Raw genomic sequence first — 22968 nt, 5'->3', positions numbered from 1 at the left:
TATTAATTTTAAAGGCGTGAGCATTCTTCTACTGAGGACATAATCAGCCAACAATACTGAAATGGTGCTCTGCACTGGGTCTATCTCAGGATTCAAACTGGTGCCAGCATCCATTTCTAAATAGCATTTCTTACCTGTGTTTTTCACAGTTCCCTGGCCTAAATGGCATTCATGTAAAGCAGGGTGTCCTGGTCAACAGGGTAGTGGCCTGACTGGAACGCTTTGTACTTTTGAGCTGAATTTGGGCCAGTTTCTTTGCCTCGCCACGTGTGTCTTTTCTCTGGACAAGCATAGACTAAGTGACTCTGTAGTAAATGCCGTGGTTATCAGGTTCATAACCCACTAGAACAGAGCCAGACCCAGGTTTCCTGGTATTCCTCTTCTGCAATGAAAAATCTAGAATCTGGTCACCAAAATTGCTTAATCTTCAAGCTAAATAGCAGGTTCACTAAACTAAGCAGTTAGACTAAACTAAGGTATGGTGCCTCTTGGGAATACATGGAACAGGGCTTAACACTGGTTAGTGGTGAGTGAGGTGGGGAAGAATGGAAGAGCAAGATCTTGTTAGACTTCCATAAACAGGAGTTATTTGCATATTTGGAAACCTTATATGTACATGGGGTCTTTAAACATTTCCTGGACAGTTGGCATTGTCTTTTAATGTCATTTTTCACCGACTGTTTGAAGCCCTCTCATATTAGAAAAAAGAAAACCCCAACCCACTGCCACCGAGTCCATTCCAACTGATATTGGACAGGGTAGAATTGCTCCTTAGAGTGTCTGACACCTCTGTGGGAACTGACCACCTCATCATTTGCCCAGTATGGCTGGTGGGTTTGACCCGACAAGCTTGCAGTTAGTAGTCAATACCTACCCCCACAGCACCACCAGCGCCCCTTAGATAAAGAGAATGAAGCATAAGAATTTGACTACTCAGCCCTTATGAATGAATCCTTGGTTAGATAGATGAAAATAACTGGTTCCTTCATTGTCCTCACCTGCTGGTTATCAAGCGCTTACCCTAGCTAATCACTGGTCATTACCGAGGGGAAGCATGAGTCCCTTGTGTAGCAAGCCATTGAATTACAGCAGCGGTTCTCAACCTGTGGGTTGCGACCCCTTTGGAGGTCGAATGACCCTTTCACAGGGCTTTCCCAATTTATAACAGTAGCAAAATGACAGTTATGAAGTAGCGATGAAAATGATTTTAAGATTGGGGGTCATCACAACATGAGGGACTGTATGAAAGGGTGGCAGCATGAGGAAGGTTGAGAAAAACGGTTACCTGAGGACTCTGGCAGAAGAACCCTTTCAGGTAAGCCACCACAGGAGTGCCACAGGAACATCTGCTGCTGAAAGCAGCACTTGAGGTAAGTGTGACGGAAATCTTTTTGATTATCTGGCTATAGAGAGAAACTTGCTTTATGAGGGAATCTTCAAAACGTTTGTGGAGAAATGTCATCATCATTTCATTCCATTTGTCCATGAATCTTTGGAAGCCCCCTCACACACATATATAGCTCCACAAGTAAAATGCTACCTTGGAGTTGAGGAAAGACAAGCCAATCCACTGCCATCACGTTGACTCTGACTCTCAGCAACCCTGTAGGATTGAGTCAAACTGCTCCCTCAGATTTCTGGGGCTGTAAATCATTACGGGCATTTTTTTTCTCAGATCATATAGCGGGTTCAAACTGCTGACCTTGTGGTTAGCAGCCCAGTGCATGCCACCAGGGCTCCTGGGAGTTGGGAAAGGTACTGTGCCATTCCTTTCTTAAATTCTTTCAATTGGGAAAATTCAGTATGATTTTCTTAAGTTGAATACCTGACACTCGTGTAGCGGAGTATTCGGCCAGGGCTTACCTGGGTGGAAACAGCACTATCTACCAAGGTTGACAATAGATTTCTTAAAACAAAACCAGCTCAAACAATACTGCCAGGCTGCCTTAACTCTGGCTCCGCAGTGCCAGCTTGTTTGCCGGCCCCCTGTGTTCTTATAGAGGACTGCCACACAATGTGGGCAGGGGATCTGAAAACAAATCTATGACTGTCTTCCATTAGTCCTTTTAAGAAAATGCCACCCACTCCTGCCCCTTGGGCATGCAGATAGTAAGGTAGGGATCCCTGATTTCAAAATCGCTGGGGCTCTTTATATAGAGTGACCAGATAATGTATATGTAGGAGTAGCCATTTAGCTACAGTAATGGGACTTCCAAGGAGAACTTAGCCAGCCAAAGAATTGACTGATGGGAGCCATGAGAATGGTTTGATGAGACTAAAGCATAGAGCAGTGGTTCTCAACCTTCCTCATGCCGTGACCTTTCATACAGTTCCTCATGTTGTGGTGACTCCCCCACCCCCAACCATAAAATGATTTTCATGGCTACTTCATAACTGTCATTTTGCTACTGTGATGAATCGGGCAACCCCTGTGAAAGGGTCGTTCGACCCCCCAAAGGGGTTGAGACCCACAGGTTGAGAACGGCTGGCATAGAGTGTGCATTGGACCTTGACAAGGAGGCAGATTTTCAGTGTTTGCAAAAGGTGTTAAAACACAGAGTGAGGTGTTCACACATGGGCATTTCTCAGTCCATTCTTGAAGTACTATGGAGGGTTAGTTAGAAGGGAACAGGACCAGAAGGTAGGGATCCCTGTCAGGTGGCACTTGTAGTAGACCAGGCAAGGAATAGGCTCATGAGGCTGGAGAGGTGGGGGACAGGTATTATTCAGAGAGGTTAGGTGTAGAATTGTAAAGGTTTGTAAAGATGTGCAGCTAGAAGGGAGGTGAAAGGCCGTGCTTTTCTTGTTTCTGCCCTAGAGAACTTGGTGAAAATGATACTATCCACCAAGACTGAGAAGAGGGCAGTCCAATCAGATTTGGGAAGTAGTTTGAATCTTGCTTTTTGATGGTCCCCAGGAGATGTTCAGCAGGCAGATGTTCCGTATAGAGAAGTGTGTCTAGGACTCAGAGCACTGCCGAGCACAGTCGCTTATATACATCATTACAACCGTGAATCCCTGTGACAGGTAGTCATCCTGGTGGGAGAAGAGAAGGCCACCGAACACAGTACTCAGGGAAATGTCAGTGAGGAAGTGGGCGGGCCTGAAAGGAGAGACTAAGGAAGAGTTATTAGCAAAAGAGAAGCGCTATCCAGGAGGAAGGAGTGATGGAAGAGAAGGAGCATTGCCAGAAGAGCAAGAGCACAAGCGATTCCTGCAGGAAGAAACAGAATCAGAACTAGACTCTGAAATGGCCACTTCAGTTTCTCTTCTCTATTTCTGAAGAGGAAAGGAGATGGCAGGTCCAGAGACTTTGGTATGCGAGTCTTTGAAAACATGAGAGTTGGGGAGCAGTCACTGCACAGGAGAAGAAAGACGAGGTGGTTCCCATCAAGATTTCCAGTCCCCAGAGCCATATAGAGCAGCGGTTCTCAACCTGTGGGTCATGACCCCTTTGGGGGTCAAACAACCTTTTCACAGGGGTTGCCTGATTTATAACAGTAGCAAAATGACAGTTATGAAATAGCAATGAAAATCATTTTAGGGTTGGGGGTCACCACCACATGAGGAACTGTATTAAAGGATAGAGGCATTAGGAAGGTTGAGGACCACTGACATAGAGGGTCACTCTGAGTTGGAATCCCCTTGATGGCTCTGGGTTTGGGTTTGGGTTTTAAATGTGCTGTTTTTTGCTAGTTTTAAGAATGGGACATTATGGCAAATTTCTAAGCTGCTAGTTTTAGTTTGGGTTTGTGGCTATAAGGTAGTGTCTGATGGTGGGGCTTGTTGTTTTGAAGGCTTTTGGATGTCGGGGTGGTGGTGGTGTGTGTAATATATATGTAACACACTGCTCGCTGAATGTTCTCTATTGAACTTCTTTGGGCTCTAATATCCATTACAATGGCTACACAAAATTTAAGACTAAAGGGTTTATTAAGGAAGTTAACAAATTGTAATGTCAGCGAGAAATGTTCAGGGTAGTTTTTTACCAGGACATATTACAAAATTTCAGGCCTCTTAATAAATGCACACAGGAGCATATCACTCCACTGTGTCAGTCTGGAGGCATTCATCTGCATTATCATGGGTCAGCAAGCCCATCCTCTTGAATTAAGTGCCCAAAGGCAGCCCCACACTAGTAAGCCTCATCCCAAAGGTACTCAGTGCCACTTCTATGGGTCAGCAAGTCCAACTTCCCCAATTTAGTATCCAGAGTCACCCCATTCTGAAAGCCAGCTTCCTGAACAAAAGCACTCAACTTGCTCTGAGGGTTGGGAAGTACATCACTCTGTTCCATGCTCTGGCTCCTGGTTCTACTACTGCTCCTCTGATGGTATAGCTGTCATCTGAATCCAGGAGGTTCATTGTGCAGGGATTTCGGGGCCACAAGACACATCCTGGCTCTTGTTAGTAATGAGATTCTTCTTCTTGCTTCTCAGAGGGCTCGTTTTATACACAGCGGGATGGGAATTCTGTTTGCAATTAAGCACAGGTGAATCCTATCAGTCACACACCACCTTCTTACCAGGCCCAAGCAGGGAAACGTCCTTTGGTGGAGTTAGAGATTTGGGCTAGAAGAGCCACGTTAAATGACTCACTGCCCCTGCACAAACCATTGGTATAAGCCTTTTATTCTCTGATAATCCTCAAATGCATGGTAGCAATTTCATATTGCTTTTTCTTGGCAGGGCCTATACAACATTTCTCAATGTTATGCACTCATACAAATATGCATGGTTTTCTTATATGCTTAATGTCCTGGTAATCTCTTTACTCTTTATACAAACTGTCCAGGATAGGTGTTGCTAATATTCTTTCCCCGTAGCATTTCCAGATAAACTGCAACATACATTCAGAGATGCCCTGTCTACACTTGGAAAGCTGTCCATAGGTTTTTGTATTTAATGCTCTGCTCACTCTCTCTTATCCTATCACTATTCTTACTCAAGCTAAAACATGAACTTGTGTGGGAGTAGTTTCTGTCCTAAAAGAACTTGAAATTGAGAGTGTGTAACATGTACTTCCCCACCAGGCATGACTTAGCTATAAGGTTTTATGCTTTATTTCACTATTTGGAAAGACATTCTACCCTCTCTGATATTGAGCCCTGTCATAAATCCTGAAATGCAGGTGCATGGTTTATGTTTGAATCTGTATTCTGTTGGTTTTTGTTACTGTAAACACCCTCCATTGAAGTATAGGGTATAGAGAGGAAAGTCCACACCACATACACATGCAGCTCGATACCTTTTCATAGATTTAGCACACCTGTCTGGTCAGAACTGAGACAAAAAAACAAAACAAAGCACCCCAGTATCTGCTCCCCTTCCAGCTCTTTCCCATCCCCAAGGGATAGCCACCACATGGAATTCTAACAGCCATCTCTAGTTCTTAGAGCATGCAATGGAAATGTGTGCTCACGTCAACTGAAACCCCATGAGAAATGTAAAACGTGTATTGCCCTAGGCCAGCCCCAGGCCTCTAGCGCTGGTGCTCTGTGTGATCACCGAGACAAGGGGCCTTTTGTGGCAGGCCAGACCCAGTTACTTCTTTCATGGGATCCTAGATGATTACCTGGCCCTCCCCAACTACCTGTTTATATCTTCTTAAGGTCCCAATGCCAAAGATATATTGAACCGTTAACCCTTTCTTTTTATAAAATGACAGTATTGTGCCAATCTCTTCTAAATTGTTTCAGTGTGAAGGTAAGTGCTCTATATGATTTCAAGTAGATTTCCAGATGTATTTAGAGGCCTTTCAAATGTGCTTGATACGCGCAGAGGGCTATAATGGATGATGGTATTTCTAGTGAAAATGCCATTTTCTTATTGTTGCTAGTTGCCTTTGAGTCAATTCTAACTCCTAGTTACCCCATTGCATGCAGGGTAGAACTGCTCCGTTGGATTTTCAAGGCTGGCAGCTTTCTGGCCACAGCTCACCAGGCTTGTCTTCTCTGGTTTGAGTCCAGGCTGCCAACCTTCCCATTAGAAGGCCGGCCCTTAAGGAGTCCTGTGCAGAACCACTGGGTCACCCTGGGGCTCCCATTTTCTAATCCCTTTCACAAATTTAGAAAATGATGTCATTCTAAGAATTCGTCTTTGGTAGGTGAGGGACACCAAAGGTGGATCTTTTTTCAAAGCTATGTATTTAAATTTTTTTTACAAAACAGTCTTCTTCAAAGCATTCTCCATTACACTTAATTTGTCAAATCTGCAATTCCATTCTTGGAAACATTTTTTAAGCTCGTCTGTTTGGATGGCTGACAGCACTGCCCTTGTTTTTTCCTTCACTTCTATGTCATCAAATCACTGTCCCTTCATGTTCTTCTTCATTTGTGGAAACAAAACAAGTCACAGGGAGTGAGGTCAGATGGGTATAGTGCGTGGGGCCAGAGAGGCATATTCTTTTTTTTTGCCAAAAATTGGCGTACTGAGATGGCTGTGTGAGCAAGTGCACTGTCGTGGTAGCAAAACCCGTCCCCCGTCTACCACACATCAGGCCTTTTGTTGTTGCCCACTGGTATGCAGTCTTTTCGGAACCTCCAAATAGAAAGCTTGATTAACAGTCTGAGCTGGTAGAATGAACTCCAAAGGCACTATGAGTAGACATTTTTGTCCTTTGGGGAAGTTGACGGATCTCCAGAATGAGGTTTGTCATCAATCGACATTTCACCTTTTTGGAAACTGGAAAACCACTCACACACTTGATTTTTTTTTGCCAATAGCACTGTACTTGTATGCTGTGTTCAACATCACAACAGTTTCTGTGGCATTTTTCCTGAGCAGGAAACAACATTTCATATCCACACGTTGTTCTCTTAAATCAGCCATCACAAAAAGCGAGGTTCAAGCAAAACTGCTTTCATGAAAAAATTCACCGTGACCAGAGAGAACCCTTCCAGTTGACACCACTGGGTGCACTAACTCAGAACGAGTTGTTCGATGCTCGGCTAGCAGGAAAAATGTGTACTACCAAAGCTCCACTCAGCAATTTTTTCCCCCGGTTTTGGGGGGTACCCCCTTGTAGATTCTCTGAGTCAGTGAGTAAAATTGCAGTTCCTTATAAAAGAGATGAGTATTTTTCTAAATTTTAAAATGAGACAAACCTCCAAATTCCTTTTTATATTGAATATTATCCTATGAAGGAGTGCGAGTGGCACTGGGAGAAGCTGGGCACTGCTGTAAAGCTCCTAGAGATTTCCCATTTGGGAAACCCTACATAGGGTTGCTGGGAGTCGGAATCAACTCAATGGCAATGGGCTTATCCTCCGGCTACCTTCATATTGTACTTAACAGACGGGATCCGCTTTGACCCAGGTGGTACATTTAGCTGAGAGCCCCAAAGAATCGAGGAGTCTGCTAGGAGCATAGCTGGCCACGCCTCTGTCTGTGAGAGAGTGGGGCATGGTCAGCATGTTGCTTTCTGTCCTTTTATGTACATTGTATGTACATTGTATGTACATTGATGAAAAGCTCTGCGTTCCAGCCTTAGAACTGAAATCGAGTGATCTCGCTTCTGATTTTCCTTTAAAGTCAAATAGCCTCTGACCTTTTCAGCTATACATAGACTGCATCTGGGTAGACATAATCTCTAAGCTGCTCAGAGAAGGGACTCAGGCAGAAAGGAGAATGCGGCCCCTGAGGTATTATCTTGTGGCCCACGATGCTTTGAATGAAATAAAATGTAACGAGGGAATTGTGTGTATAGTATTGCCTCAATCTCCTCTAAGCGCTATTTTCTTCTTAACAAGTTTTTTTTTCTATTTTCATTTTATTTCAGATCATCATGGGCCACAGAAAATTACCTCAGGGGCCGCATGTGGCCCTTAGGCTGCCAGTTTGACACCCCTGCTTGTAGAAGTTTTTTGATAAATAGTAGCTACCTTGTGGTTAACCTTACCCAACCGACCCAAGTAGCACATCCTTTTATCTAGCTATGTGCACTGTGCCCTTCTTCCTCATGACGTTTTATGAACCCAACTCAAGTCCCCCTAGAGCAATGGTTCTCAGCCTGTGGGTGGTTCGATTCATAACAGGGTCATCCGATTCATAACAGTAGCAAAATTACAATTATGAAGTGGCAACGAAAATACTTTTATGGTTGGGGGGTCACCACAACTTGAGGAACTGTATTAAAGTGGTTGAGAACCACTGCCCTAGAGTAACCCCTGTAACATTGTGTTTGGGTTATTTTGTTTTTAAATGTCAAGATTTCATTGAAGGTCTACCTCTCCTCAGTGGAAATGCTATTAGATCCTTTAATGCTGCTGGTCCAAGGATGCCACTGGTCTTTGTTATTAAGGTGTGAAATATTTAATATCTCACATTCTGTATTTTGGCTGGGGAAAAAAGAAGAGGATTTGATTACTAGAGCCCTTGTTTTTAAAACACACCCACCAAAGATCCTCTTTTCCATCTAGCTTTATTTTGAGCCAAAGAGGAAGTAAAACACACAAAAATGTATTAGAGCAGTCAAGAAGATATAAAATAGAAGGTCTGATACAAATACTGCCTATCTAAACTTTATAAAAAATTTAAAAAGTTGGCAAATAAGTGCACATATGAGCACATTATTTGATAGAGCTAAAGCCATTGATGACCTCTCATCTATATAAGGGATTTATACTTTTAGTGAAGTGGGACAACAAATAGAGGGGACAACTCTAGTAAGGGGCCTAATCTATTGACAAACAATAATCAGTATTGTTTCTGAAATAAGAAACTTCCCCTCTCCCCCAAAATTTCACCATAGAATAAATGGCATAACAAGATACCCATTATGTATGAAATGCAAATATTTTTAATAATTTATAATTATAATTTGTAAAATGCAAAGATAGGCTCTTTTATTATTTGTATTAACAATCCAGGAGCCTGGTAGACCAATTTCTTTCTCCTTTTTGGTTTTCTCTCTATTTTAGATAGAAGAGCAAATCATGTAAACTTTCCCTGCCCCATGATCTTTTGTCCTGGAATGTAGATAGAACGATATTTATTTGTCTCAATGTAATTATCAGCGAAGCATTACTTCTAAAAGTGCTCTAAATCCTTATGATGTGGCAAAAATGAACACATGTAGATATTATGTTATGCTACAGTTGGAATAGAACTTTTAAGCTTTTCTTAGGCTTCAAAAGCATTCTTTCAAGATAGCCAAGAAGACATGTTTGATTTTTGTCCTCACTTTAAAGTTACCGTAAAATTTGGAATTCCTAGTCTTTGAAAATGCTAAAATACAGCGCCATGCATACACTGTTGGACTATGCTATATTTTATTTCTTTGACATCGATATTTGAATTAGTATTGTATGTATTATTTGAGACAGTATATATTATGATAGCAGTACAGCATTGCTCATTTAAAAAAAAGAAAACCTTACTCTTTTTCATTTTTGTCACAGGTTGAAGAATCTTTGGATAATGAAGAAACAGATTTAGATGATACGGATGAGGAGAGTACCCAGGAACAGATAGACAGCAAGGAGGAACCCGTGGAAGTCAATGAAAACGTTCCTGTGGTTCCAAATGAAGCATCAAATGACCCCAGTGAGGCAGAACAAGCCAGTTGCAGCACAATGAAAACTGTTGAAATGGTATGATGATAGGTCCTTGGCTCCTGAGAGTCCTACCCAAGAGCAAGCATATGGAACCCCTCTTCCCTACAGAGTGCATATCCAGTGACCTTTGAGGGCAAAAAATATCTCAACCTCAAATACTTCTATAAATAACTTCATCCATGTGCCATAGGAAAAACTTTGTTCAGATTTCTGAATCAGGTGGACTTTGTCTCAAGTACTGTTTCCACACTGCTTGCTGACCTATGTAGAAGTTAATTGTTTTGGAGCAGTATAGTATACTAATGAGAAATTAACCCAGAGGTACAACCCAGGATTCTTGGGGTTATGGAATTGAAATGCTGGGAGCCCTGGTGCTCATGGCAACAATGAGGTGTATATGTGCAGGCAGATTTGTGTATATTGACATGTGTAGGGACATATAAATGAAAGTTGTTTGAGACGTCTTTGAGGTTATGATGAGTCCTTCATAGTTGCAGCCCAGAAGAATGGATGAATAGTTGATGGTATAACTGAGGAAGAGATAACAGTTATCCTGAAAGTATGTTGCATCCTTATGGCACTTTCCCTAAAAGTGGCCCTTCTGGGGAATACTTGGTGGGTTTGATGTCATTAGTTTGCTCACACTAGTCTGAATACAGATCAGAGGCATGGAATTCAGAAATCCAAATGGATTTTTCATGTTCAATGTTGGACCTCGTGTAGAACACTGAGTTCTTCATGCCTTTTAGTGGAGGAAGCACTGTTGTCATTGATCAATGCAAGGTCCTTACCTCTCTATATAATATGTTCCCTTTAATCCCCATGCCCATTCCCCTTGCCCCATCACAGACAACCACTGAAATGTCTGTCCTTTTGTTTGAATGTGTACTTCTAAAGCATGCTTTGTTGTTTTGTGTGCATGTGAATTTTTAACTTATGAACTAGTATCGAGGTAATTTTCATTCTTCCTTCTTTTTCCATGACTACTCCCTTTTACAGAAGATCTAAAGAGCTAACAGTTATTGCTATCTTTCATGGGCAGGTTGGGGGGAGATACTATGTGAAACGTATATGGATGGGTTCACACCAGGGTGGTCCCTAAAGTTCTTGGAGCATGAGAAAGTATTAAACTCCCACTTAACAAGTTGAGACAATCTATAAACAAAGTAGGGCCCCTAAATCATCTTTGAGTTGAATTATTGAACCATATAGTTTGTTTCTATCATATCATTTCAGCTAGGAGGGACATTAGCATAGTCTCTCAGTAGCTAAGCTCCTCATGTTTCAAGAACCCCGGATAATGGAGTAATTGTCACATGTTTATGTGGTTAACTAGAGACAGACACGGGAATCTTGCTAAAAAAAAAACCCTAAGAGTTTTAGCACAGCACAAATAATGTTGTTCCTTTATTGTCTATAGGAAGAAAAATCCAACAGAGAAGAACGGGCTATTCATGAATACAATGAAAATCCAAAAGGTGTGAGCACATTTGACTTCCAGAAGCATGTAAAAAGTCTATATGTAGTTGGGTAATCATAGTTGACTACTATATGTTCCATTTTATACTGTTCACTGTCATATGACCCTTATCACTAGCTATGTGATATGTAAGACAGTCTCATTATCAGCCACCGTAGTATAGCTTCCTCATACATACTCACAAAATTCACATTACCCACGGCTGCTCATGTGTCAGTATTAAACATTTAGGACAGCCTTTTTTACTGCCACTCCTCTCCCCTCCCCTCCCCTCATTCAACCAGTATTATTAAGTCAAGCTTTTGTCCCAAATCCCCATTTAGATGGTTATTGTGGATTACTGGATCCAGTAGCAAAGGTCCAATGACCAATTGGATACCAAAGCTGATCAAGAACCACAGCCAAGCACCCAACTGTTTCCCCAGAGCCTAAACCTGAGTTTTGAATTCGACCATGTCTTCTTAAGGGATGTTCATTCCCAAGCTTAGCGATTGGTGTCAGAGAATAGGTGCACAGAATGAAGGAGATTGTGATTTCCGTTGAGACCTCCCTATCTCCCACCCAAATCATCTGTAGTTTTGGTGTATGCCCCTAGGTCACCTTTCCACATCATCACACCGCAATGTGCTCTTCCTGTGAAGTTCTCATTATAAGCAGTTGTCCATCATATTTGCTTGCTGAACTGAAGCATAGGCAGGAATCATTTCCTTGGATCCTTTTTTCCCCTTCTACTTCGCCAGAGATCGTAGTCCTTTTTAGACAGGTTTTGAGCAAAATATTAAAGTATTTATTATTTCTAGTTATTCTAAGCATTATAGCCTAAGAGATAGTAAATATAAACTCCAAGTAGCTAATTATATCAAATTGAAAGCTTCCTAACATAATTTAAAGATCATTTTTCAGCGGTATAACATTAAAAAAAGCCAATAACATTTCATTTGAGTTCAGAAATTTCACTGATTAGGTTAATTTTTTAAAACTCAAGTAATTTCTAATATACAGAAATCTTCTCTAACATTCTATATTAACTGTGTACCTACTGTCAGACACTGGCCAGCTAAACATTTACAACATCGAATTGTAATAAACTAGCATATCAAGTAATTCTGGGCTTTTGGTCTTATCTCCAATTTCAAGATACATGCTGAATAGACATTGTTTACTATACCAGTGGGTAAGCGCCTTCTTTTTAATGAAAAAATATTTCTAAATAAATGTATCCTATTGTAGGAAAGATGCAGTCTTGTCCCATAGACGACTCGTTAAAAAACAAAGAAGAAGTTAGTACAGACGTAAATAAGCTGAAGAAGGTAAGTGAAATGAATTTTTCATTTTGTATTAAGACCATAGTATTAAGTTGCGTGGTTAAGTTTTCCTATGGTGAGCTACATAACAGTCTGAGTTTTTATGGCCAAAAGTGACCTGGAGAATATCAGGTGGTGGTTTGTAGCTTTAATGTACATGTTTACATATTGGATTTGCAAATTATGACTCAGATTGCTCTACCAAAATTTCATGGTGTGCTCCTCACAATCTTCCCATCTATGTTGATTCATTAGACAATAAAAACATGGATCAAAGCACAGTAAAATTGTATTGCCTAAATAATAAGCATATAGTGGTCAGGAATGACTAGAAGAGAGTTAAGTAAAGCTAATAGAGAAGAACAATGAAAAATAAATAACAGTTGTGCTTGGAAACCATGGCAACATGGTCCTTGAGTCCCCTGGCTACTTCCTATTTTGGAATTGATGTAGGGAGAGCTGATGGAGATATTTCTTCTCTTTGAAAAGAAGCTACACTTTTCACTTGAAGAATAGTTTTATTGAAATATGAGATCACCTTTCAATACTGAAGGTGTTAAGAGAACACATGGCAGGAAAGGAAAATGGAAAACATTGTTAATTCCCGTTTAACCTTCTGGTCCCAGCTTAAATGTCATTTCCACCAAGAGGTCATGGGTGACTAAAAGCCTCCCAATCTAAGTCATGTCTCATTATTCTCTCACATAGCATCGTTTTCTTATTCTTTGTGGCATTTGTAATGACTGATCTCTATTGCAGTTATATGCTTATTTGTATATTTATTTACTCTCTGCCTTCAGCACCATGGGGCCAGAACCTAGTCTCTGTTTTACTCTCCAGTGTATGGTTAGCATTCCGCAGTGTCTAGTACATCGCAAGTCCACAGTAAATATTTTTGATTGATTAAAAGAATGTTAACATTAAAAGGGGGCGGGTAAGGAAGAAAGGAAGGAGATAAAACCAGGGGCAACCCTCAGAGCAGTAAAGGCTTGGTTTTTGCCAAATTCCTTTCCGAATTTCACACTGAAAGTCGTTTCAGAATCACTTCATAAATTTAGAAAGTTACATGGCATAGGTCCCCATATTATCTCTTACTAAAAACCACTTCCAGACCTTTTGCATCTTTATATTAAATCTTTTGAATTTGGATCTGGCTTAAAGATTACTTCAACATTATTATCCTAAGAATTATAACATATCTGCTTAGAACATTTGCCTGACCAAGAGTTCGGAACTTTTGAGATCCTCCATCTGCTAGAACAGAACATTTAACAGCTACTCATGCTACACCTCATGGCATTCCTATGAAGATTATTTTTCCAAATTTAAAAGCTCATGGAAAGATTCTGGCAAAGAAAACCAAATGTGAGGAAGGAAGATGAAAAGCAAGAGAAGGAAGAGATGTAAGAAGCTACAGTGAGTAAAAGGGAAATGAAAGAAATAGCAAAAGAAATATTTAAATCATACCTCTGACCAAACGAAATATGTGTGTCTGAGAAAACATGGCCAAGTTTCAGGACCTTTTCAGACTCATCAGTCTCAAGCATTCATCGGCTGTTGTTAGAATTTGAGTGAAAAGAGACAAGGAGCTAGAAAGCCCGAGTCAAGTGGGGAAGTGTGCTTTGCCTGAGGAAGCCCAAGTGCTAGTGCAAGTCAATACAGCAATGCTGAAGTTGGGCCAGGATACACATTTGAAAAAAACAAACTCATTGCTGTTGAGCTGATTCTGACTCAGGGTGGCTCCTTGTGTTCTAGAGAAGGACTTCCATATTGGTTCCATAATATTCTATAATGCCTTCTTGGCTGTGAACTTTATGAAAGCAGATTGCTAAGATTTTCTTCTGAGGCTGGGTGTGTCTGAACCACCAACCTTTAGTAATCAAGAGCACACTATTTGTGCCATCCAGGCATAGATCAAACCAAACCAAACCAAACCTAAACTGTGATGTCAATTCCAACTCTTTGTGATCCTATCACGTTTCCTAGGCTGTAATCTTTATAGAAGCACACTGTCATATCTTTCTCCTGTAAAGCAGCTGGTGGGTTCAAACTGCTGATCTTTTGGTTAGCAGCTAAGGGCTTTAACCACTGTGTCATAAGAGCTCCCAGAATACTGTTCTAAGGGCTCCAAGGCCAGGCTAAGGAAGTCAGTTATAAACTTTGATTACCACTTAAAACTTCTCATTATTATCTAATGGAAAAGTTGATCTCAGAAAATACACATTTTCCTTGATGAAACAAATGCAACAAAATTAATGAAAACTATCTTTGGAAAAGTCAAACTGTAACAAATAGGCTTCTTATTTGAAGAATCTGCTGCTGTTATAGCTATTTTAAAGAGGAAATAACTGATGTGACTTAAAAAAATAATTCTCACCTGATTTTTTTTGTAATCTTCAGGTTTTCTAACCTATTACAACATTTGATCAAACAAATCAGACTTATTTTCAAACCTTGAAATGGAAATGATACTTTAACTCTTATCAAAATAAACGTATGTCTGGATTTTAGGTTCTTCCCCCTGCCCTTAATTAAACAGATACGTCAAAGATAGTTTAAAACTTAAAAGATTATCAAAAAACTCAAACAAATTGTCCTTGAGTCAATGCTGATTCATAGTGACCCTATAGGACAGGGTAACACTCCCCCCGTGAGTCTATGGGAGCAGAAAGCCCCACCTTTCTCCCAGAGACCAGCTGGTGGCTTTGAACTGCCAGTCTTTCGGATCGCAACCCAATGCGTAACCAGATTCCAGAAAAAGGAAAGTTGCATTCTTGGTGGCTGCAATACAGAATCTGCCAGGTTAAACCTACCCCACAACCACTGTCATCGAGTTGATTCTGACTCAAAGAGACCCCACCGGACAAAGTAGAACTGCCCCTTTTATGGGGGTAAGCAGCCTCATGTTTCTCCCGAGGAGCCGTTGGCAGCTTTGAACCCATGATTTTAACTGGCAAATGATTTTTTTTAAGGTAGCTGCTATGATCTTTATAAAAAGACAAACAAAAAACCTCACTGCCATAGAGTCGATGCTGACTCATAGCACCTCTGTAGGGCAGGATAGAATTGCCCCTGTGGTTTCTGAGACAGTAACTCTTTACTCGAAAGCCCCGTCTTTCTCCCTTAGAGTTGCTGGTTGCTTGGAACTACTGACCTTATGGTAAGCAGCCCAACACGTAACCACTACTCCTTAGAAATCACCACATGTGACTTGTCCAAACTGCAGCCAATACTTAAGATTTGGAGTCATGATAAGAATTAAAAACAAACAAACAAGCAAAAACATGTCCTGGCTTAATTTGTCCCCAAGGAAGTTAATGAAGTAAGCAGTAAGCTTTTTCAAATTAGCGTTGTTTTTTATCATCCTGGGATGAAGCGATTCATGTCTTTACATAGCATACATAAAGAGTTACAGTTTCAGACACTCACTGGGACAGTTCCACCCTGTCCTGTAGGATTGCCATGAGTCAGAATCGACTGTGTGGCAGGGAGTGAATAATTAAGGAGAGCGCACTCCTACACAGCTCAATACTCAGTGCTGCCTCTTCTTTGGTCTCCCTCTTCCACTTTGGTCTCCCTCACTGTCTTTTCTTATATTTTCCTTTCACTCTGCCTGGAAATCCTGGGTCCTTGGATCAACTCACATATCTCCATCTATTATTTCTCTGCTGCATCGCTGCAGCATGAACATTCTCCAAAAGCTCTGACCTGTAGGAATGGGGAGGGGTGTCTTCCTCCTCCTCCAGAATAGAACAGTAGCAATTTCTCTGCTGCTGCTGCTGCTAAGTTGGGAATCACAAAGAGACCCCTGAAAATGAGCTATCTTTGTTACCTTGAAAAGTTAAAATAAGCTTGATCCTAGTTGTCAGTTTCCCCCACCTCCTTCAGACAATACAACCATATGAAAAATACTCTTGTTTCTTCTATGAAGCAAAAATGGTAAGATAGTGTCAAGATATGGATATTTAGCAAGATTTTTTTTTTTTAAGAAAAAGATAGGTTGAAATTATTGAAGGCTAAAGCCTGAAATAGCTTCTTTTAGGTTGGAAGCATGATTGGCCTTGGTAAAAGAAAAGAGACTGAAAAGCTTATATGTATGCCCTGATACACGTGGAACGCTGTTAAGAGACCATGAAATAATGTCAACACTTGTTGGAAATGCTATCGCCTAAATACTGTTAATCACGTATCTCTTTCTGAAATCATTCTTCTTACTGATTTTTTTTTTAATTTTAGGGTTTTCTCTTTAAAAGGATGTCACTGACAAGTCATAAAAATAGTAACCAGCCACTCCCAGAGATAAGACCAATAGGAGATCAAATATTTTTTAAAGGAAACAAAATAGATGCTAACCAGAACCACATGGGACAAAATACTAATGATACTGCATCAGAAAATGAGGACCAAAAGTCAAAGTCTTGTTCAATACTCTAAGGGTGTATTTCTGTCTTTGTGGTCACCAAATGCAATGTACTTTATACTTGAAAAACAATATAACTTCTAAAAAAAGATCCTGATAAGATATTTTTAAAGTTAGGCTTAATATGTATTATGTGACTAGTACGACCAGGTTTGGTATTTATTTATGCTATTTTTTAACAGACAACTTAAAAATATGTGTATCTCAGACTCCCGTCCAAGTGTTGTGGCCTTAACTGTTCAGTGTTGCAATTTGTTCAAAAAGTATATTTTTGTAAGAAAGATTTAAGATATTTCCTAGTTTTTACATACAAGTTTACCTCTTTCTAATTTTGCAAGGCAATGTTTTCAGTCTCATGACACTGTAGTTTTTTTTTAATGTATTTGCAGTTTTTAAAACTCAATACAAAATTGTTTCTAATAAGCATATTTTAATAAATGATCTCTAGTTGGTTCCACTGTTAAAATGGATGAGTAGGACTAAATTTGGAGGTTCTTGGAGTTCATAATTAACACAATTGGGGCAAAGCATTTACCTAAATTTAAAATATTGGAGGAAGCAAGCTGTCTTGACTTGAATCAAGGAAATACCAAATGTAACTGCTAGCAGTACATCTTTGTGAACTTTCTTTGCTTCCTGCTTTCTTTAGGGAAGTGACTTGACATGAAAACATCTTGCAGATGTTGTACTATCCGGAATGTTTAACCATCCCACTAGTAGTCACCATAGAACAGAACAGAACATAGCTTGCTCATTTGAAATTCCTTTAACATTGACCCACCAATACCCACTGCCAGTGAGTTGATTCCAACTCTTGGCCACACTCTATAATAATGTTTCCCAAAGTGGGTGATACTGCTCCCTGGAGGCACTGGAACTATATAGGGTGGTTGCAGAAGCATGTATCCATACTTTATCCTGGATTATGGGCTATAGTATAAAAGTTTTTAATTTCCAGGTATGTGCTGAGTAATTTTTTTTTTTCTGAAAAGGAGTCAGTAGGCCAAATAAGTTTGGGAATCTATGCTGTATACTATAGAGTCTATCGGATTTCCAAGGCTATAAATCTTTATGGTCTCATCTAGCTCCCACAGAGTGGCAGATGGATTTGAACTGCTGATCCTGTGGATAGCAGCCCAACACTTACCCAACAGTACTACTCAGGCTCCTTATAACATTGACTCACTCTCTCACTCTCACTGCCATCGAGTCGATGCCGACTCATAGCAACCTCCTTGTGTTTCCAAGACTGTAACTGTTTACAGGAGTTGAAATCTCTATCTTCTTCCCTTGGAGTGGCTGGGGATTTCGAACTGCCCACCTGTGGATCACAACCCAACATGTAACCACTATATCACCAGGGCAGTGGTCATCAAATATAGCTCATGACTCATTCATGCAATGCTCTATCATAGGGAATAGGAGGGATAGAGCTATTAAGTGTCCTCAAACATAAACATTGCTTTCCTATGCTCACAGGTGCTACTTACTTAATGGAACAGCAGCAACAAAAACCCAAACTCACTGCCATCAGGTCGATTCAGACCCATAGAGACCCTATAGGACAGGGTCGAACTGCCCTGTGGGTTTCCAAGACTGGAACTCTTTACAGGAATAGAAAGCCACATCTTTCTCTCAGGGAGCAGCTGTTAGATTCAAACTGCTGACCTTGAGGTTATCATGCCAATGCATATTGCACCACGCCACCAGAACTCTTTTTATTTAATGGGAAAAACTATCTTTATTTCCCAGATTCCACCTTTGGAATAAGACATTTTATTCTTCCATCACTAAATCCATCTTCACACCTAGAGTACATGTGATGTGAAATCTTGTGTAAATATTACAGTTAGTAGATTTTCGATCTTATTAATGGTAAATTTAATGCTGTGAAATTAGAGCATTGCAAAAATACTTACTGAAAGATAAACAGTAGGAGCCATTTGGAAGTAAAGCTCACAAGTGGTACAAAGACCTGCCAGCTATGATGGCCCTTAGGATTCCCACCTGTACTGCCCAACCAAAAGTAAACCTACGGCCATTGGGTCAATACCATCCAAATTATAGTGACTTTCTATGATACATTGGAACTGCTCCTTAGAGTTTCTGGGGCTGTAAATTGTTACAGGAGCTGGGAGTGTCATATCTCTCCCACTGAGGGGCTGATGTGTTTGAGCTGCTGATTTTGTAGTAAGGTAATATACACCCTGTAAAAATCCTTGAGTATGGGCAGAGCTTATAAATGTGATGGTATATCATTTCTCTGTTTAGGTTACATTATGTGAAAAGGTGAAGTGGTTTTGTGGATGTAAGTAAAGCTTCTAATTCATTGACATTGAAGTACTTAAAGGGGAGATTCCCTTGGATGGGTCTAACTTAAATAGGGGAATCTTAAAATAAGGTCCAGAGACCAGATATAGAGGAAGTCTCAAACCAAACTCACTGTCAGAGAGACTTGAAACAGCAGATTCTCTCCTGCCTTTGAAGAAGCACACTGCTACATAATGGAGAGGGAAATCTGCCGGGGAATTGTGGGTGGCCTCTTGAACCTGGGTGGATCAGACCTATAAAAATAAGGAACTGAATTCTAGCCCAGCCAGTGAGCTTGAAGAGGACACCAATTTTTAGGTGACACTATAATTCAGCTGAAACTGTAATTACAGGCTACCAATGAAAGATCACGGTGAGAGGATGAATGTAAGCAATCCCCAGACATCCGCATTATGAAAGCTACAAGATAATGCATGCTGTTTTAGTCTACTTACTGTGTGGCAATTTGGTAGCAGCAATAGAAAATGGCCAGTTACATTATGGGGTAGGGCTTCTTATATAGCACCTTCCTTCATCAAAGCCCTCAAGGGGTAGAGTCTTCTAGAAGATATAGCTCGTAGTCTTAATATAAGCATGAAAGTGAGATCTTGTCACATTTGCCATATTTTCTTGGTTAGAAGGAAGTCACAGGTCAAGCAGAAGGCCATGTGCAAAAATGTCATCTGCAGGAGGCAAGGATTGTGGGGGTCATCTTAAAGCCTAATCATATCAGTCTTGTGGTTAGTGATGCAAAAAGAGACATGATACTAAATCAAAGATAGTATTAAATCAAGGCATTTGGAAGAAATAAACATGAAACAAGCCTCACCAAACCGATAACATAGTCCTGCTTTGCCAGAGGTCCAAAATCAAGTGCTCTGTAGAGAACTGATTTTTAAATCAGGTGCTTGTAGAGAACTACCAATAGCAAGAGTTATTTTAATAATTTATTTAGATGCTTTTGTACAAAAAGCGATAAAAAAACACTTTATATACCACCCATATGCCCTTGAACCCTGAGTGCATATTTCCTTTCTAATTTTTTTTCAGTTATGTGAGTCAGTGGGAGTTTTTTGTTTTGTTTTGTTTTGTTTTTTTTGCTTTTTTACAACTGAATACATTTTAAGTGTTATAAATTAGTGCTGGGTGAGGATGGAGATGACCCAAGCACTAGACCCAGTTCTGCTGCTTATTTACTGTATGATTCAGGCAATATCTTTGGACTGGCTTCCTTCACTGTTGACCTTTTCCAAAAATTATTTTTGGCAGTTTCCCCAACATGCAATTCCCATACCATACATTTCACGAAAATATTAGTTCACTAGTTCAATCACATCCATAAGAGTGAGCACCTGTCATCACTATCAATGCCAGGACGTTTATTCTTCCTCATTCTTATTTACTATTCCTGCCAGCCTCCTCTGTCAGCTCCCTTTGAAACTATTCATCCAGTTGGCTCTATAGGTTTACTTATCCTGGGTTTCATATAGAGAGAAACAAAATCAAAGCAAATATGGCCAAACAACATCAGAATGAAACAGAGAAAAACCTCAATCAAATACAAAGTAAAAAATATTGAAAACGGGAACAATTATACATTGGATTAAGAATGGAGTGAAAATAACAAATGACATTTTGACCTAACAACAAATGCAGTGATCGGTCCTTTAATGTATTTTGTCTGATTACAAAACTTTTTTATCCTTGGTTCATACTCAGAGGGGATTCACCTGAGGCTTAACCCACAAGGGGCAACCTGCAAATGGGTTTTGTGCTATTATCATCCTGAGCGTTCTCCAAAAGGAGTGTTCAGGATTTAGGCTCAAATATCGTTCGCTCCTTCAAGTTTGGTTTTTATTACTTAAAAATGGGTCAAAGGGTAGATCAAATGGTATCACATTTGCCATAACCATCTTTGCAATACTTTCTGTCTGGTAATAAGGCTACTCACATCCATCCACAATGATCAAAGGGGATTCACTGGGGTCTTAATCCATGTGGGGACCTTGTAAATGGATTTTGGGCTTCCACTTCATCCATAGCCTTCTGTAAACTAGGTGTTTGGCATTTAAACTCTTTTGGATTGGGGTTTTAGAATTTAAAATCCTTGGATCACACAGGCTGGTGTGATTCTTCCATTTGAACTTAGTTGATTCCTCACTTAGATGCCTGCTTATTGGCAGATAGACTGTTAAGACCCCAGACACTGTTCTTTCTGATAGCTCTGTTCCATCTAGTTTCTTCACCACACTTTGCTATAGTACCCCTATCTTTAGTGATCTTTTCATGAGGGCAAGCACCAAGCAGGGCCATATCATAAAAATCCAATTGTTCTTAGATTGGGGCTAGAATTAAGCACAAGTCCAAAATACATTGGACTATGATTTATATATGCCTTTGGTTCACATTTCAAACACCATTGTCATTTTACATTAGAGAACATTATCAATCACCCCCTCTGGTGCATAAGGTAATAATTCTATTGATAGTGTCATTAACTTAGCCAATGTTATAGAATGTAAACATGTTGAGAAAATGAAATTATAAATGAGTATAGGCCAGCTATGAACAGCACAGAAATACGTGAAATTACTTGTAAAGATTAAATTGTTAAGTGACTGGGCACTGTTTATATAACAATGGGGGTTGGTGATAGGGTAAAACTTTCAATAATATTCACAAATACAGAACACCTAATAGATTAAATTCATGTCATAATAAAGCAAAGAGCATTAAAATAGTAAATATCTTGTAGCCCTGGGCTACCATTGGGCATCCTGAAGGCAAGAGACCCACAAAAAAGTTCAATGACCACCAGTTCTGTACCCTTTGGATAGCAGTCCTCTGCTACTTCTCACACAATAAAGTTTCATCCTTAAGTCCAAGGGCTAAAGGTGAGTTGGGTTTCCACATTTTCTCCTAGTGTGGCTGATGAAGGATATTGTGTACCTCAAAATAACAGAGTCTTAAGTTCCAGTAGTTTATTGCACGGGTTTACCAAGAGCTGGATAGGAAATAGGTCAAAAATGTCCAATTAGGAACTTAGTGCCAGATATATTCTCCCCTTGGGTTTTGAGTTAGTTTATTGTGCCAACCTGGCTGATGAACACAGGTAGAGTTAATTGAAGGGCAGAGGGATAAATGGCTCAGTGAGCCTCGCCTTTCTTGTTCTCGGGTCTCTTGCTTTGTGATGGTCACACCAGGGTGCAGCTGCCTTCACAGTTCCCTGCTTCAGCTTGCAAGGCTGACTTCCTGCAAGACATCCCCAAGGAAAAGCCATATGGACCTACCCCAATGCAGCCCTGGGTGCTAGAGCAGTTCTATGGAGCCCCCTGCCAATGCTGAGATGCTTACATATTCACTGATTCGGCTTTCCTACTGCAGTCGGCGTCATTGCATCTGTTTTGTGAGATGGAGGAGGACTTTGTGGATTGGGGTTGCACATAATGTGTTAATGGGTTAATGTTGGACTTGTGGGTTTGGGCAGCACTGGGTTGGGATATTTTCTTGATGTGCACGTAACCTTTATATAAAGCTCTCTCTTATACATGAGTTTCTGTGGATTTGTTTCTCTAAAGTAACCAGACTAATATATTATGGTACCTTGGGAGTGGGGTACTGGGAAACGAATCATAAGATAGAGAGATGTTTGACCTCTCCCTCATGGTTGTTCTTTTTCTTTGTCTAGCCAGAGGTCAGATAAAGAAAGCCACACCGTTTACTCTGTTGATTTCTGGGGAAACTGTGGGAAGTAGGAAAATAAAAAGTTTGTAAGCCTGCTTGCTTCAGCCATTAAAATTTGATCTTTAGATGTGTTTAGGCCATGACTAAAAAGAAAGGTTTGAAATATATGCCCCACCCAGTGCTTTGGAGTGCTCAGGAACCAGTAGTCTTTGTC

The 22968-nt window shown here is 40.3% G+C and overlaps 1 protein-coding gene across 1 annotated transcript in view; it reads left to right on the top strand.

Annotated features, from left to right (window-relative positions):
* RPGR (retinitis pigmentosa GTPase regulator) overlaps window positions 1-17683 on the top strand; it is a 59768-nt gene extending 42085 nt beyond the window's left edge. Inside the window, exons 15-18 of the mRNA XM_030885410.2 lie at window positions 9401-9592; window positions 10977-11034; window positions 12267-12346; window positions 16577-17683. Of these exons, the coding sequence (XP_030741270.1) occupies window positions 9401-9592; window positions 10977-11034; window positions 12267-12346; window positions 16577-16774 (528 nt within the window). The 3' untranslated portion in view covers window positions 16775-17683. The remainder of the gene's footprint in view (window positions 1-9400; window positions 9593-10976; window positions 11035-12266; window positions 12347-16576) is intronic.
* Window positions 17684-22968: the final 5285 nt, after the last annotated feature.

The sequence above is a fragment of the Echinops telfairi genome, unplaced genomic scaffold, assembly GCF_000313985.2.
Source record: "Echinops telfairi isolate 266 unplaced genomic scaffold, ASM31398v2 ScPeMD7_26;HRSCAF=91, whole genome shotgun sequence".
In the NCBI taxonomy this organism is placed as follows: Eukaryota; Metazoa; Chordata; class Mammalia; order Afrosoricida; family Tenrecidae; genus Echinops; species Echinops telfairi.
This window is presented reverse-complemented; position numbering and strand designations above follow the sequence as displayed.